Source organism: Vigna unguiculata, chromosome 5 (assembly GCF_037176805.1).
Source record: "Vigna unguiculata cultivar grain cowpea cultivar isolate G323 ecotype 2 chromosome 5, ASM3717680v1, whole genome shotgun sequence".
Lineage (NCBI taxonomy): Eukaryota > Viridiplantae > Streptophyta > Magnoliopsida > Fabales > Fabaceae > Vigna > Vigna unguiculata.
This window is the reverse complement of record NC_140796.1, coordinates 45956404-45974008: the sequence shown is the minus strand read 5'-3', so window position 1 is coordinate 45974008 and position 17605 is coordinate 45956404. Positions and strand designations below refer to the sequence as shown.

Here is a 17605-nt window from a genome sequence, read left to right as displayed (position 1 = left end):
CAGAGAGACTTGTTTCTCAACATAAGTTCGCTTTTGCATTTCCTCACCAATCAATAACCACATAAGATGAGTGACCAATTAAGAACTCAAACTTATTCTGAAGGTAAATTCACACGCTGCAATCATTTCAACTACGGTTAACTTTACATTGCGGAGAATATTTAGCAAATTGACAAGAGAATACACTGAATAAGAATAAGGTAAGTCTTCCACTTTTTCATCAAAAGTTCTCTCTTCTTCAAAACCTACTGTTACAGCACAAATTTCTTTAATTAACATCCATTCAAATTAGAAAGAGTTTTGCAATGGTTGAAACAAAATCAAAATTTACCTGTCTGCTGTGCATGGAAGAAATCTTGTAGTTTAGGATTTTGCACCCTTGCATTCCATATATTTGGGTCAGAGGCAATCGAAGCCACAACACTCTGTTCATTAAGGCCAAAAATAAGTTATCATATTAAGTCAGCAAGTGCACCCTAGATTAATAAACTTGTTTATATATACCCTTTATGTTAATTTATAATTTGAGTTTTGTTGTAACTCAACTTCGAAAACTGTTTGATGGTTAACAAATTTTTTAACAACTAAATTTTAGTAATTTTCTCTTTCTCTCGCGACCTGAGATGACATTGTATTTCAAAATACAACTACAATTCATAATGCATTACTTTATTTTTTGGATTTCATCAAAGAAGCTTTGAGATCAGTAAAGACCGTTCAAACTATGCAGTTGTAAAGCACTACTACCTTAGCTTCTGAGCTTTCACTAAACAATTGAAAAGCCTGAAAAGCTGGGTTTGGCGCTGAGGTGTTTGAGATAGCCTCAGTAACACTATCTTTGTTCTTCAAACCAGAATGAGAAGGTGACAGAACAGATATTTTATTAGGAAGAGCACAACCTTGGTATTCTGTGGAGTTTGAAGATACGTAAATCCTGAAATATGATCACATTCATATGATGTTTGCAGTGAAAAAAGGTCCATAATGGATAGCACAATACAAGATATCTGTTAAAACACACAAAAGCTATTTATTTGTTTCTTTATAGGAGTTTAATAATATGAATAATTAAATAACCAATAAAAGAATAGATTTATTATAGCTGCAATGCAACTCAAAAGAAATGAAGAATGATGGCATAGAGAATGTATACTTATGTTGAGCATGTTTTAGTTCAGTTGTGGCACTGCCTGACACCACCTTCGCCGTACTGTCTTCCCCGCCGTCTGCCGGCGACGCTTCAGAAGCACTCTGAACAGATGACTGGACAGGAGGCACGACGCCTCTGATCCCGGTGGCAGTGAACTTGGCCTCCGCACTCATCACTCCTCCACCCATGAACGAGAGCATCAAGAAAGTGAAGAGAAAAGGGTAGTCTGGGTATTTAAATATCAAGTGGGTAGCACAAAGTTTCTTGTGCAATGGTGGTACCTCTTAAGATTGTGAAATTTCACGTGCATCTTCCTTTTTTTGTCCTAAAAGGGTCGTACAAATGATTGAATTTAACTTCTATTATTATTCTCAATCAAATACTAATTTAAGTTTCAGAACAGTATGTTTTTCAGTACTCATGAAATCAAAGCAAACCCGAACAGCCAAAACAAAAATATTGGCGGAATCTCCCTAGAAATTATTCATTACCGTCTTTATAAGTACTTTTAGCTTCTATTTTCATAACAAAACTGATAATTTTATTTTAACTTTCATTTTTAGCCAGTCAAGTTGAATAAGATTTGAGTAATTAAATTATTTAAAAAATATTTCAAGTAATGTTAATAGTTATAACTTATAAGTTGTATTAATAATGTTTTAGAAGTAATGGCGGTAGCATATCATAGGAGAGGATCTTTATTCCATTGTTCTATATTATTTGTTAGATTAAAAACAAAGATATCAGTAAAAAGATTTGCAATAAATATATATATATATATATATATATATATATATATATATATATATTATTCTTTTAGGGAAATGGAGAGACTTCAAAATAAATGCAAACTATTGTTCTCGACCTTTTCAAATAGATAATATAATTACATAAGTATTTTTAACATCAAAAATATACTTTTGGCAAAAAACTTTTTTTTTTGACAAACAACCATTTTTAATAAAAAAAATCTTAAAACTGTATTACTTTATTCTCTTAACTTTCATAAAAAAATTAAAAAATTACTCTATTTGATAATTTTGTCAACCAAATATTTGTCAAATAATTATTTTTCTTTTAACATATATATCAAATAATAAATTATATCTTTAATATAATTTATCACTTCATAATTTAAATTAAAATAGTTCTTCAAAAAATATGAAAGGATTTTGAAGACCTAAAGTAATTCGAAGCCTAACATGACTTTGTACATGAGAACCACAGGCAATATAAGCAGTTCCAAGTCTATATTGTCAAGATACACAATTAAAACCACTTTTCCTTTCCATTGAACAGTTTGATAAGTCAATAAATTAACAGAAATATTTTTTGCCAGATTGTCAATGTTAACAAAATTTAAGAAACGAAGCAATAATAGATGTGCGCAAACTCTGATTAAGAGTGCAATTGAAGACCAAAAAAGGGCAATACTTTTAATGAAAAAGTGAGCTATTTGAAAATGGCTAGGCATGGAGAGTTGGAGGAGGCAGGTTGAAAAAGAAGTAAAACAGGAATGAGCCTTGAAGCTGATCAATTGCTTCAAAAGTTGATGAATATATAAAATGGACCATGCTTCCAGTAAATATTTGAGGGATACAAGGTTTCACCAAAGCAGCAAAAAATAATAATACTAAAAATCCTAAACCAGCAGACTCTAGTGTTGTGAACACTCGTGACATGGTGGTTCAGCACTCTATTCTCAGGGTATACAGAAAAAACATCTTTTGAAGATGAGTCAGGTTACCCACTCAGTCATCAAACTTTATTTTCTTTGGAGCAGGCTGGATGTTACCCATCTGCAAGAGCAATTATATATGTAAAATGAGAGAAAAACTCAAGAAGCATAATATTCTCTATTTGTGAAAACAAACGAACAACCACAGAATGATGAAAACAAAAGGCTCACAATCTCAGGGCATTCGTAATCAATGCCAGCAGCCTCTATCCTTTTCCGCCGTTTTTGGTCATGTCTTACAATCCTCTCCACCAATTTTTTGTGCTCTTCTAAGGTTCTTACCTAAATAAACAGCATCAATAAACAGAACTTAATACTCAGAATCAGACGATAAATATCAAGCAGGTATACTTTATTATCCAATGAACTAGATACCTTGTCATGACGCTTCCGTTCAATTTGGACATAATCCAATGGCTTGTGACGATAACTGAATCCTTTCCACCTATGATGAAAAATGCCACACATTCATTTGTTACCTTTGGTCATACTCAACAGAATAAACTTAATCTTTTAACCTTAAATCAAGGCATATAATATGCCATTTTACAGGATTGCAATTCGTATCAGCCTTGTGTAGTTATTTGGTTGAAAGGCAGTTCTAGGCTTTATAACCAGCCAAACATGCACATTTTGGGATATGATAATTTTCCAGACTACTATTTGGCTTTCTGTTCACAGAAGCTTCGGAGGTCCTAGGGATTTGTTTGGGGGTGTCGAAATAATTTTGACTATGAACAAAATATGTCACTAAGCTAATGAGCCTGTAAAGCAAGAACTAGACAGAAGTTTACCATGCATGGAACAAAAATTGTTATAAAACTATTTTTGAGTCTTCTCACGCTTTGCAATTTATTCTATTTTGACAATGTCTAAGGAATTTGATTTCAATTTAGATCCACACAATAACAGTTATACATTTATTATTTTAAGAATTTTTATACATTCTTAACTATAGGTATCAATTTAGTATCACATCCTCTTATTTTCAAAATAAACATCTCGCCATGTCAGATATGAATCATATCCATGCATCATAGTCTGAGTCTAAACAACCGTCCACAACCAAAATGGTTGAGGAAATTCCTAATCCTCTATTTGTTAGTGATTTTTTTCAATACTCTAAATAGATATCTTTCTTTTTCACACATGTAAAGAAAGGAGATGACAAGAAAATTAATGGCTAGACACTAAGGTCTGCAATTATGAAAAACATACAATGGAACCCTTAGAAGGAAATAGATCCGGAAAAATATTAATTAATTAATTAATAACTTACAATCTTGAATGAACATGCTCCGGAGGTACAACATGAACTTGGAGAAGGTGCTCAAAAAGGAGATAATTGTGCATAGTATCAGCTACAATTTTCGCTACCTACAAATCAAGGCACTATTAAAACAAGGAAACTTAATTTTATTATAAACACAATAGCACAAAAAATGTCATGTCATAAAACAATCAATTAATCTGTAGAAACAACAAATACCTCAGGAGATTCAAATTCTATATACCCAAAATGTCTCGATTTTCCTGTCTGTAAAAGAACAAGAAACATATATTGTCGGCATCAATCAACTAAAACCAATATCCATCACCCCTAAAACGGTAACAACAAACATATATTGCAGCCCCAGAGTATTTAATGAAACAAATATCTTGATGGTTGAAAACCTGTAGTTATTTTCAAAATGTAAGGACCAAACAAAAGCAAAATTACTACAATATTGATTGAGGCTTCAACTTCTATGATTTAAAATGTACGGACCGAACAAAAGCAAAATTACTACAATATTGATTGATTACAGAGGCTTCAAATTCTATGAGAAACTCATAACTATTAACGACACAATTGATATTCTGCATTGGAAAATTATCTTAAATTAAGACCACTCATGAACAAATAGAGCATGTGACAAGAAAAGTAATTCTTCGCCATACAACCATAAACAAAGTATGCCACAATTATCATCAAGTTGACACAATCACACAATAGCAAATAATAACAAGCACGGACATTAAAGAAGACAAGTTAACATGCAAGCAACTAACCTTTTTATTTCTCGCAACTCTCAACCGCTTGATGGTTCCAAATTGCCCAAAATAACCTACAAAATGCAACAGTAAGCCCATACTCCACAAAATCAATAAAAAACCTGAAAAACAAATCCATGACCACCTTCCATCTCCTTCTCATAGAATCCATGCGGAATCCTGGATATATACAATACTGTGGCCGTATTTTCCGGTGGCTTCTGTTCTGCGAGCTTGCGAGCTGGACCACCTTCCAAGGGCTTTACCGATTCAGAAACAAAATTAAGCACCACATTGACACAATATATTGAAAAATAAAAGGAAAAGTAAACTGAAAACAGAGAGCACACGGTATCTGTATTCTCGACATACCAAAAAATCAGCACCCTGAGATGGCTTGTTAGAGGAAGCCTTTTTCATGTTCTTCATAGCTTTCTTTGCCTTTGTTCCCATCTTGCTGTCTGTTATGCCTAACCACTTCTCTGCAAAGAAACGCCTGGCAAAGATATCGTAAATGAGGGTGGTGAGGAATTGCGTCAAAACCCTAACCCCTTTGGTTGTACTTTGGATTATATATTCTGAAATACAATATTTCAAATTGTGCATTCCAAAATGTAATATAAAAAATACTTTCTGAATTACATAATTCAAAATAAAAATTCTGTATTTTGGAATGTATATTCCAAAATATAAATTATAGAACTTTAGGGGAAGGATGAAAGAGATTAGAGAAAGGCAATTAAAAAGTTAGAAAAATAATACAAACAAAGAAAAAAGAAAGAAACGATAAGTTGAAAATGATATTTTTGATACGCCTGCAACATTATTGTGCAATTCTTTTAATAATAGAATTGGTTATGAAACTTATTATGCATTCTTAATACTAAAACAAATTTTAAATAACAAACTTGACAACTTGTATTGATTAAGTAAGCAACAATTGAAAATTCAACTCTAACCTTTTTTACCCCATTTTGTGGCTTAGTGATGGCATGCAATGATTGGAAGACTTTCAAACTATGAAGATTTTCAATTCATATTATGTTATTATCTTGTTTCTATAATGTGCTACAGATATCTAAGCAGCAGTGCCATTGCAGTGGCAGTGGAATTTGCAGGTATGAATTGCTATCTAGAAACTTTATCTAAAAGATCAACGTATGTGCATTTTATGCAGCGATTGCAATGCATTTGAAGGGGACTTCTCGTTTTTTCTCAATTCCGTTTCGACGTGTTAGTTTATTAACTACCCAGTAATAATTTTTATCGCTTGGCCACCTTAACAACGTCTAGCAGCCACCCAAATACATGTGTTCAAATGATTATCAAACTTTTGCCTTCTTTCTTTTTGCAATGGACTCTAAAGATCACTTCTAAGGATATCTTGAAGCTTTTATGTTTTGCTTCTTTCTATTGACTAGGATCTGTATAAAAAATCAGACTAATTGATTTGGATATATTTTACCCTAATACAGGACTGGAGGAAGGGAAAATTTACTCCATTGTTATAAGTGTGATAAGAAATTTTGTTAATTATTTTTCTTAAATGCATCTTTCCTATGCGTTTTAATAAGAACAGTAGCGATTCATTTATTTAAGAACATACTACATATTGGTCATTACATTTGAAATTATCTGTATAGGTTGTTGCTACTGAACTCAGTTTCTCACCTTATTTCCCCCTCTTTTTCTGAAAAAACCATCCTGCTGTTACTTAAATTTTATTATATGGATCATGTATGTCTGCCCTCTCATTATAACTCTTTCATACAGTTAGGATTTGTTGTAACTCTTTTTTGTTAGTTGTTGAGTCTGTGGGTTAAACAGAGCTCGTTGAAAGGACGAGTTATAAACATAACTCCTTCATTCTTCTACACAATAATAAAATCTCTACATTCAAATCATAAACTCGATACATTCAAGTCATAAACTCGTCAGCGAGAGGACATACCTGAGCTCTGGGGTGGTTACCACCGTGAGGTGTGGGTGAAGAGCGGCGTGAGTGATGGTGGTGCGATTGAAGAGGGGTGAGAATTGCGCGAAGAATAAAAGAGTGAAAAGGACGAGTAAAGGGAGAAGGAAGAAAAACCCTAACACCTGAGTATCGGATATGTGAAATTTGACCTAGAAATTAATTCATCGTGAAACGAAAATGGGAAGTGTAATCTCCTTACTTCAGTGGTACTTTCTCAAGATTTACTCAATACTTTCTTAAGACTTAGCCCATGACTCTAAGTGACAAGACTGAATTGGCCCATAAAGTCCTGCATATGAAGTGGGGCTTTCTTCCAGTACCCCAATCTTTCTTCCTACACTTCATAAAACTTGTAATTTCCAAACTATACTCTATTAAAATTATTATAAAAATTTCTTCACTTCCTTATTTTTTATATTTTTCGGATTGGGTCTTCTGAAAGTATTTTTGGATCTTGAAAATACTTTCTGAATCATTCGATCTACAAAATATAAAAAAATATAGATATAATTACTTATTTGATATCCTATTTTTTGTTAAGTTCAATTTGGTTCTATATTTTTTGTTTGTTCAATTTAGTATCACAATTATATAAAAAGATTCAATTTGGTCTTTTCCGTTAACTTGGAGTTAACACCACATGTCAAGCCATAATATTTTAATTTTTTTTTTAATTTTTTTAAAATATTTTAATTTTTTTGTAAAAATTTATAAACTGTCACGTGTCAGTTTACCGTCGTGTCACATGGCAGCTTACAATCATGACACGTGACAGTGATAATAATTGTTTTCAATTTAATCCTCTATTTAAATATTTGGTTCAATTTAGTACCCAATTTTTTAAAATGATTCAATCTCGTCCTCCTCAATTTGAAACCAAATTAGTAAATAAGCTTAATTACAACTTATATATACATGTTACCATAACTTTTTCTAATATATACATCAAATTATTTCACCTAAATATTTAAATTATTTTATTTTTTACATTTTTTACCTTTGTAATTTTTTACACATGAAATTTTTACACTTGTAAAAAAGTAAAATAATTTGAATATTTATGTGTAGTGATTTGATGTATAAATTCAAAACAATTATTTTAACATGTATATATAAGTTATAATTAAACTTAATTACTAATTTGGTCTCAAATTGGAAATGACGAAATTGCATCATTTTAAAAAATTGGGATATTAAATTGAACCAAAAATTTAAATAAAAGTCTAATCATTGTCAGGTGTCATGATTGTAAACCATCACGTGACATGATGGTAAACTGACACATGGCCATTTTTAAATTTTTTGAAAAAAAAATATTTTTTAAAATTAAAAAAAAAATTAAAAATGACACAGTGTTAACTCCAACGTAACGTAACGGAGAAGCCTAAATTGAATTTTTTTAAATAATTGAGGTATTAAATTGAACAAACCAAATATAGAAACCAAATTTAATTTAACCAAAAAAATTAGGATATCAAATTAGTAATTATAAAAAAAATATATATATTTCAATTCAGCATTTTGGAAGGTATTTTTGAATTTGAAATGTATTCCAAAATACTCAATTCGGAATATAACAAACATTTTTCGAATTTGAACGTCATTTTTGGATCTAAGAATACATTTTGGAACCCCAATTTTGAAAATTATTTTTGTATTTTGAACTGAATGATCTAGAAGATATTTTCGAATCTGACAAAAATTTAGGAATATGAAAAACCCATCATTCCAAAATGCAAAAAGAAAATTCTACAACATATCTTTTGAAAGATGTTTCTGAATCTGAAAATGACTTCTGGAATATCCGTTTCGCAAATTATTTTTTGTATTTTGAATATATTCTCGAGTTTGGGGTTTTTTTTTTTTGTCTAAAAATACCTTATGAAACATTAATTCCGAAATAAAAAAAAAATCTAAAACAAGTATTCCAAAAGTTATTTCTAGATCTATAAATCCCTTCCGTATTAGGTGTTCGGGAATATATCTTTCACCAATTTTCTTTTATAAATATATGTACAAATTCAAACTAGTAATTAATCTCAACATTGAAATATCAAAAGGAGTATAAACAAAAACTCTCAAATATTCTTTATCATAAGACATAATTATTACTAAAATTAAAAACGAGAATGTCAACGGTAGTAATTAATATTGATATAATAATAGTAATTAATATTGATATAATAAAAATAAGTGAATCAATCAAGTATCCAAACTCTAAAGAAATATTATTATTTATGGTTCAAGATCATACATACTGAAAAAACGAATTATTCTTGATTGGATGAATAGACAAATCAAATGAAAAAAAAATCTTAACTATAATTAATATAAAATACTAGGAAAAAGCCCAAATACAACGAACATTTTTCCTCCGTGGGACTTTATTTTGTCTTATTCTTGTTTTGTTCTCCTATAACCTTTTCTAAAATTAAAAATGTAAGTTAAATTCATTAGGGACAAAGATTGTTTATATATATATATATATATATATATATATATATATATATATATATATATATATATATATATGTGGAGAATGGTGAGAGAGAAATTCTTAAATTCGGATGATAATGGAAAAGGAGAAGAAAAGTGGTGAGAGAGCGCATCTCGAACTCAAATGATCAAACCTCATGAGTGATTACTATTATTATTATTATTTTAGTCTTGTTATATTATTATTAAATTTATTATTTTTTATTCTTATTATTTTTTCTATTTTTATTATTATCATTATAATATTATGTTATAATTTTTAATTTTATAATTTCATAATTGTATAATTATTAAATTTTGAATGAAAATAATAAAATGATATAAACATAAAATTATACAATTATTTAATAACAAATTCATAAAATTTAAAAATTTAAAAATTATAAAATCATAAATTGTAAAATAATAAATTTTAAAATAATAAAATGACATGTGGTGACAACTCATGAAAATGATATGGCAAGACAATAACCACATCAGTCCCTTCAAAGTAATATCATTCAATAATCAGAAAAAGTTAACAGTGGGAACTCGATTGAAAAATATATATATTTATTGAGTATTCAACAGACTACCAAAATTTATCAATGAGTCAATGGAAGGATTTAGATCAATTAGGGACCTTAAACATAATTAAGCCATATTATTATTGATATTATTATTATCATTATTATTATTATTATTATTATTATTATTATTATTATTATTCTTACTATTGTTGTTGTTGTGACTAGAAAATAAGTAAAATGACCTAATATAAGTTTGAAATCCCACATCAAATGAAAGTGATTAAGGTAATTAGTATATAAGTAAAATGACATATCAAATCTCATGGGAGAAGATTGTTATCATTCAATATGAGTTTGAAGTTCCACATCTGATAGAAGTGATTTATATGACTAGTATATAAGTAGAATTACACATCAAATCTCATGGGGAGGAGATTGAGGTTAAAGCTATGGTTGACGTTGGTAGAGATTAATGGTAAAATGACACATCAAACCTCATGAAGAAGAAATGGAGAAGAAATGGTTAAGATTGTTATTATTACTATTATTATATTAGTTCTTTTTATATTATTTTTAATTTTATTATTTTTATTATGTTTTCTATTTTTATTATTTTCAATATAATATTATGTTATAATTTTTAATTTTATAATTGTATAATTTTATATTTTAATTAAAAAAGTGTATAATTATAAAATTATGATTTATTGAAATTTTAAACTATGATATGTTGTAAATTTTTATTCAAATAATAAAATCATTATTTTATAATTATACAACTTTGAATTAAAATAATAAAATTTTAATTGGTTAGTGATTTGATGCAAGATTTCTTTTTGTCTCATAAAAAACTAGAAATCCATTTTGTTAAATAAAAGTATTATTTGATAATGTTCATATAATTTTTACATATAAAAAGCTTTGTATTAGTTTTATTGAAAACTTTATGAATTTTATTAGGCTTTTATTTTAACTAGAAATTTTAATTTTATGTTTTTGTCCTACCACGAGTTTTTATTACGACTTTATAATATATAAAAATTATGATATATTTTATATTTTAATTTAAATCATAAGATCATAATTATATAATTATTCAATTTTGAATGAAAATAATAAAATGATATAAACATAAAATTATACAATTATTTAATAACAACTTCATAAAAATTTATAAATTTTAAAATTACATAATCATTAATTTTAAAATTATAAATTTTTAAATAATAAAATGCCATATGATGAATTCTCATCAAGGTGATATGGCAAAATAATAATCACATTAGTCCCTTAAAATTAACATCACACAATAATAAAAAAAGTTAACAACGACAACTAAATTGAAAAAAAAATTATTGAATACTCAATAGACTACAAAAATTTATCAATGAGTCAACTAAAATATTTAAAATCTATTAGGGACTTAAAACATAATTAAGCCATATTATTATTATTACTACTACTATTATTATTATTATTGTTGTTGTTGTTGTGATTGTTATTGTTGTTGTGACTAGTAAATAAGTAAAATAAGTTAATATAAGTTTAAAATCTCACATCGGATGAAAGTGATTAAGGTAAGTAGTTATATATAAAACGACTCACCAAATCTCATGGGGAAAGATTTTTATTATTGAATGTGAGTTTGAAATCCCACATCGGGTGGAAGTGACTTAAATAACTAGTATATAAGTAGAATTATATATCAAATCTCATGGGGAGGAGATTGTTATTATTCAATATGAGTATGAGGTCCCACATCGGGTGGAAGTGATTTAGATAACTAGTATATAAGTAAAATTATACATCAAATCCCACGAAGATGAGTTTATTATCATTCATTAAGGTTGAAGTCCCACATCGGGTGAAAGTTATTAAGATTACTAGTATATAAGTAAACCTATTGGAACAAAACTGAGTAGTTGGGCCATAGTTATGGATTATAGGTTAGGGTGGGGTTGGGTAGACTAAACTATGGTTGACGTGGATTGAGTGTAGTGGTAAATAGAGTCATAAAACCTCATGATTTATAGTTTTATAAATTTAGTATTTTAATTCGAAAGTGTATAACTATAAAATTATGCTTTTTTAAATTTTAAACTATGATTTGTTGTCAATTTTTATTCAAATAATAAAATTATTATTTTATAATTATATAACTTTGAATTATAATAATAAAATTTTAATTGTCCAATGATTTGACGCAAGATTTTTTTTTCTCATAAACAACAAGAAATCCATTTAGTTAAATAAAAGTATTATTTGAGAAAGTTCATATAAATTTTATAGATATAAAAAACTCTGTATTATTTTATTGAAAAATTTATTAATTTTATTAGGCTTTTATTTTAACTAAAAATTTTGATTTTATGTTTTTGTCGGTTTTATTAAGAATTAATGAAATATAAAAATTACTTTATATTATAATTTAAATAATAAAATCATAATTATATATTTATTCAATTTTGATAGAAAATAATAAAATGATAACAACATAAAATTATACACTTATTTAATAAAAGATTCATAAAATTAATAAATTCTAAAATTCTAAAATCATAAATTGTAAAATTGTAACTTTTAAAATAATAAAATAACATATTAAATGAAGGCTCGTCGCCTTAGCGATCATTCGAAGTAGAACCTGGGTAAAATATTTGATACTCTCACTTAGACGAGACTTGCTCGCCTGAGTTAAAACACCAGGTTTTCTCCACTGTTCACCCATGCAAAAATCAGAAATTCTACCAGAACAACACGCAGTTATTTTCATACCATCAAACCCACCACACAATCATCAAGAGTACGAAATAGAACAAAAAACAAGCAAAATAACTTAAAACATGCAAAACCCTAGCTTCCCTTACCTTGAATGGAGCTAAGCTTTAAGGGGACTCTTGGTGGAGGAGAACTAGAGATGTCAAAATGGGTTTCAACCTGTGAGCCAACTCGGCTCACCACGGGTTCGAGTCGGGCTGGATTGAAAAAAATTCATCTTTTTCAAAAGTGGGTTGAACTCAACCCGGTTCACTTAACCCACGGGTTAAACGGGTTCGAGTCGGGTTGAAGGTGGGTTGGCCCACTTGACACACCAACATTTTTTTACATTTTTTTAAATTTTTTTTAAATTTTCTTTTAATTTTTTTAAATTCTTTTAATAATTATTTACTACTCCTATTATATTTGTTCACAATTTCATATTTTTAAATGCTAGAATGTTGCTTAATTATATTTGAATAGTTTGAATGTTTAATTAATTTGATTGTCAAGCTATATATATGTTGATACTTTAATCTTTAACTATAATCTTTATAGTAAATTACTCAAGTAACCGTCTTATAAACAATTTTTTCTAAATTAGCATGAAAAAAATGTATAGTTTTTTTTTATTTATATTTTGTTGAATAGCATGACAAAAAAATTGTAATATTAGTCATGCTTTCTTAGACTAATGGATACTTTCTTGAAAATAATTCTTCATATATCGGTCGTGAACATGATCAAAATATTGGTTCTTGATTTTACTATGATTGTCATCTCATAGGTTACTTAAAAATTTATTTAAATATTTGAATACTAAAAAAAAAAAATCATTTTTTTAGGTGGGTTGGTGAGCCAACCCACTTAACCCACTAACCCGTGGTGGGTTGAGCCGGGTTATAGAATTTCTGGCTCACTTTGGTGAGCCGGGTTGGATTAATTCATCGGGTTGACTCACTTTGACATGTCTAAGGAGAACCAGGACCAAAAACAGCTTCAAGAGCTGAAAACAGACATATGAGCACGAAAAATACTAAGACTTTGATAGAGATTAATCTAGGACTAAAGCTTAGGAGCTGAAAACGAAAAGAAACAAGGGAAGGGGATCAACTTACGTAGTAGAAAGAGTGTTTGACGAGCTGAAAGGGGGAACTTGTTCAAGTTCTAGCAAAGCTTTCTGCTTCAACACGGGAGGGGAACAATTTCTGTAAAATGAGGCAAAATGAAATGGTAAGTGACCGGAAGGGGTCTTAGGTCCCTAATGGACTGGCCTTGAACCCTCGAAAAAGGTCATATCCAAACTTTTTTAGAGTAGTAAAAAAAGACTTACGATTAGTCTCATTTTTCGGTTAGATCTTCTAACATAAAATTCATAACAATTCTATCGGATTTAAGAAGTTGGTTAATCCTTTTTGTAAGTAATTTATAACTTTATTTTATTTTTATAATATTCTTAAGATGGTTTCATTCGATTTTGTGTTAGTCAAATAACAACAATTAAAAAGGCATAATTGACGCCTTTAAATACATATAACAAGATTTAAACTAAGATTATGTTTACTTTTCTTTTCCTTTTCTCATAAATAGATAAATTCATTTATTGCATAATTCATGCATTCAATGTGAAGCTAATCAGAAAGCGGCGAACGACAAAAAGAAGATTTAGTGTGTGCGCATCACAGTTGAAGATGAGGACAAGATTGGCGCTTCAGTTTCAACTGTACAATTTCCAGCGCGAAAGAATGTCAGGTGAAGCTATACCTGTAGACAGAGCAAGGAAGCTAAGACCCAGCTATGGCTTCAAATTGGACCGTTGCCACGTCAACAAACAACTACGTCTTCGACTGCCGTTGAAAGCTTCAGCTGCTCAATTCAAGGTATATTTTAAAAATACGTGTAAGATCTCCAATTTCATCTAAATCTTATAGTAACTTATAAACTCTGTTCATAAAATGCAGGAACAAATTCATACAATTGCCAAAGATGAAATGCTTGCAAATTATGTACCAGTATACGTGATGCTCCCAGTAAGACAGTTATATTTCTTTCTGCATACCTGCGCCACTTAGAAAAATGTTGTGTTCCATTTTAAAAATGTATGGTTGTTGCTTTCAGTTAGGAGTTGTTACAAATGAAAATGTGATAGAAGACAGAGCGGGACTGGAGAAACAACTGAGGAAGCTACACGCAGCAGGTGTTGATGGGGTTATGGTTGATGTCTGGTGGGGTATAGTTGAATCCCAGGGGCCTCGCCAATATGATTGGTCCGCTTACAAGACCTTGTTTCAATTGGTTCAAAAGTGCGAATTGAAGCTACAAGTTATAATGTCGTTTCACCAATGTGGAGGGAATGTGGGAGATTCGGTTTTCATCTCTCTACCTAAATGGGTCCTTCAAGTTGGAGAAGCAAACCCTGACATCTTTTACACCAACTACAAAGGTATCAGGAATAAGGAATGTTTATCCCTCGGGGTGGACAACCAACCTGTGTTTCATGGACGAAGTCCTATTCAGGTCAAAGAAAGCCAAAAGGAATTGTGGATTTTTTTGGTTTCCAATTCATAATATGAATTGATTGTTTCACATTTTCATATAGGTGTATGGAGACTACATGAGGAGCTTCAGAGATAATATGGAAGAGTTTCTTAAATCTCAGCTCATGGTAGACATTGAAGTAGGACTTGGCCCTGCAGGAGAACTCAGATATCCCTCTTACGCACAAATTCTGGGGTGGGTATTTCCTGGTATTGGAGAATTTCAGGTGAGTTTGGAGTTTTCTGATGAAGCTTTTTGTGTGTACTTCTAAAATTCATTAGGTACATCAGTAATAACAAGTCATCTGTTTAAACTTATTTAAAAAAAATCTTACAGTGCTATGACAAATATCTTAAAGCTGATTTCAAAAAGGCTGCAACAGAGGTAGGCCATCCTGAGTGGGAGCTGCCAGATAATGCTGGAGAATCCAACGATATACCGGAATGTACAGAATTTTTCAAATCAAGTGGAACTTATCAAACCGAGAAAGGCGTTTTTTTCCTGACATGGTATTCCAACAAGTTATTGACCCATGGTGATGATATCTTGGATGAAGCCAACAAAGTATTCCTTGGTTACAAAGTGAAATTGGCAGCAAAAGTAAATTCTTTGAATGAATATAGTAAATGAGCATGTTTGTTTTTTGCATGAATTAGCTGACATTTTCATATGAAACAGGTTTCTGGAATCCACTGGTGGTATAAAACAGAAAGCCATGCTGCAGAACTTACTGCAGGATATTACAACTTAAATCATAGGGATGGATACAGACCCATAGCAAGGATGCTTTCCCGACACAATGCTATTTTAAATTTTACATGTCTTGAGATGAAAAATGATGAGCAACCAGTTAAAGCCCGCAGTGGAGCCGAGGAACTTGTCAAGCAGGTAATTTATTTCAACTTCAATCCCAATCTTATTCCTTCTCCACAAATCATGAGATGTCTAATTGACATATATCATTACACACAGGAAATAGATTCCCTTTGTTCCTGTATAGCTCTTATTCTTAACGTCTATATCGTACTTGAAGTTGAACTCTGGAATTGCAAGAAAATTTAACGAGACCCAATAGGAAGCCATCAAGGAGAATTTCCTATTTTCATCTTTACTCAAACTTTTGTTTACAAAGTGTAAGTCTTAACTTCTGACATAAAATTCCTTTCAAGCCACTGAGTGGCATGAGAATCACCAATAGCCTCGGCCTAGCATTGCAGGCCAACTAAAATAATTCCTTATACATTTCTTTCACGAGTTATTTATATATTGAGTAAATATTGGTGGCTATATTCAATATCGAAATACAGGTTCTTAGTGGCGGCTGGGCGGAGAACATTCAAGTTGCAGGGGAAAATGCACTTGAAAGATATGATCGTAAAGCTTACGAACAAATCCTTTTCAAATGCTAGACCAAATGTATTGCCAAATTTGGTCATCCCAGTCTAAAAATGTATGGCGTGACATACCTCCGTTTATCAGACATGTTAATGATGCAGAGAAACTTTGACACATTCAAAGCCTTCGTGAAAAATATGCATGCAAATCTGGTAAGTTCATTCAATTAATGATACTTCGTAATTGTCATTTGAATTTGAAATATATAATAAAAAAACTCTATCTTATTGTAAAAAATTTACAGGATTACTGTCCGGATACGGAGAGGTACTATCATTTCACAGAACCTATGAGCGATCAGAAGCGAGGATTCCATTAGATGTTCTTCTTGAAGCAATCAAACCATTGGAGCATTTTCCATGGTTAAATGAGAAGGATGTAACCCGGAGTGTGCTTATTGTTTTTCTTCATTACATACTTGCTACTGTTTTACGCATACTCAGAATAAAAGTAGATTAGGTAGGGAATGTAAATGAAGGATGGAATTGAGGAATAACGAAAAAAAATGGAACGAACGAGCAGCAAGATATGAAAAATTGTTTTTGGAAACAGTGCCGTTATGGAAGAAAACTTTCATAATAGAAAACAATGTAGTTGATGTTTAATAAGTTCTAATTGGTTCAAAGTTACACTAACACACTTATGTGTTTGTCCTCTCTGATCTATCCAGTTGGGCGGACTGGGATGCTAAATACTAATCCAAATTGGTCTCAACGAGTTGGTCCAGGCCGGAAATTGAAGGATTTAGGGCTTTTGTCGGTCTCTAAATAAATATACTTTTTCTATCTACACCTCCATATTAGTATGTAATTTTTTGTTTTCACCCAACCACATATAAAGTTAATTTTCTAATGTCATAACTCCAATACGTTTAAGACTAGGACCTCCTGCCACTCTCACCACATAAATCATTCTGCTCTATGTGAGCATCAACGATTATTAGATTTCAAATACCTTCCTTTATTTAAACATCTCCTATATTAAGGTATATACTTACCACACCATCTCCAAGA

General features: G+C 30.3%; 2 protein-coding genes and 1 pseudogene across 8 annotated transcripts; 1 reads left to right on the top strand and 2 right to left on the bottom strand.

The window, feature by feature from the left end:
- Positions 1-71: 71 nt before the first annotated feature.
- On the bottom strand, positions 72-1403 carry LOC114182957 (uncharacterized). 2 transcript variants are annotated; one of them, XM_028069768.2, is made up of 4 exons: positions 1154-1403; positions 748-934; positions 332-425; positions 72-245 (listed from the first exon to the last, which is right to left on the bottom strand). In XM_028069768.2, the coding sequence occupies exons 1-4, from the start codon at positions 1348-1350 to the stop codon at positions 79-81; spliced, it is 645 nt and encodes a 214-aa protein (XP_027925569.1). In that variant the 5' UTR covers positions 1351-1403; the 3' UTR covers positions 72-78. The 2 variants fall into 2 exon arrangements, with proteins under 2 accessions (XP_027925569.1, XP_027925568.1); XM_028069767.2 differs by having other exon boundaries at positions 72-248; positions 1154-1399.
- Positions 1404-2667: 1264 nt separating this feature from the next.
- LOC114183181 (putative RNA-binding protein C1827.05c) lies at positions 2668-7166 on the bottom strand. Of its 5 annotated transcripts, XM_028070103.2 has the most exons (9): positions 6874-7166; positions 5295-5418; positions 5068-5182; positions 4941-4996; positions 4378-4425; positions 4168-4265; positions 3264-3333; positions 3060-3170; positions 2668-2949 (listed from the first exon to the last, which is right to left on the bottom strand). In XM_028070103.2, the coding sequence occupies exons 2-9, from the start codon at positions 5373-5375 to the stop codon at positions 2902-2904; spliced, it is 627 nt and encodes a 208-aa protein (XP_027925904.1). In that variant the 5' UTR covers positions 5376-5418; positions 6874-7166; the 3' UTR covers positions 2668-2901. The 5 variants fall into 5 exon arrangements, with proteins under 5 accessions (XP_027925904.1, XP_027925906.1, XP_085529122.1 ...); XM_028070105.2 differs by lacking the exon at positions 4378-4425; XM_085672996.1 differs by lacking the exon at positions 2668-2949 and having other exon boundaries at positions 2960-3170.
- Positions 7167-14691: 7525 nt separating this feature from the next.
- LOC114184696 (beta-amylase-like) lies at positions 14692-17159 on the top strand (annotated as a pseudogene). The gene is made up of 6 exons (XR_014995097.1): positions 14692-15176; positions 15259-15423; positions 15534-15797; positions 15876-16085; positions 16505-16744; positions 16837-17159. The product of XR_014995097.1 is annotated as a beta-amylase-like (transcript).
- The last annotated feature ends 446 nt before the right edge of the window (positions 17160-17605 follow it).

Excerpts from the sequence above, each read along its gene's own strand:
- LOC114182957 (XM_028069767.2), bottom strand. The coding sequence starts at position 1,350 with ATGCTCTCGTTCATGGGTGGAGGAGTGATGAGTGCGGAGGCCAAGTTC. Across the intron at positions 426-747 it reads GTGAAAGCTCAGAAGCTAAG|AGTGTTGTGGCTTCGATTGC; the intron begins GTAGTAGTGCTT and ends CTTAATGAACAG. Across the intron at positions 249-331 it reads CTTCCATGCACAGCAGACAG|TAGGTTTTGAAGAAGAGAGA; the intron begins GTAAATTTTGAT and ends GTGCTGTAACAG.
- LOC114183181 (XM_085672996.1), bottom strand. The coding sequence starts at position 5,375 with ATGGGAACAAAGGCAAAGAAAGCTATGAAGAACATGAAAAAGGCTTCC. Across the intron at positions 4,426-4,940 it reads GAGTTGCGAGAAATAAAAAG|ACAGGAAAATCGAGACATTT; the intron begins GTTAGTTGCTTG and ends GTTCTTTTACAG. Across the intron at positions 4,266-4,377 it reads TAGAATTTGAATCTCCTGAG|GTAGCGAAAATTGTAGCTGA; the intron begins GTATTTGTTGTT and ends CTTGATTTGTAG.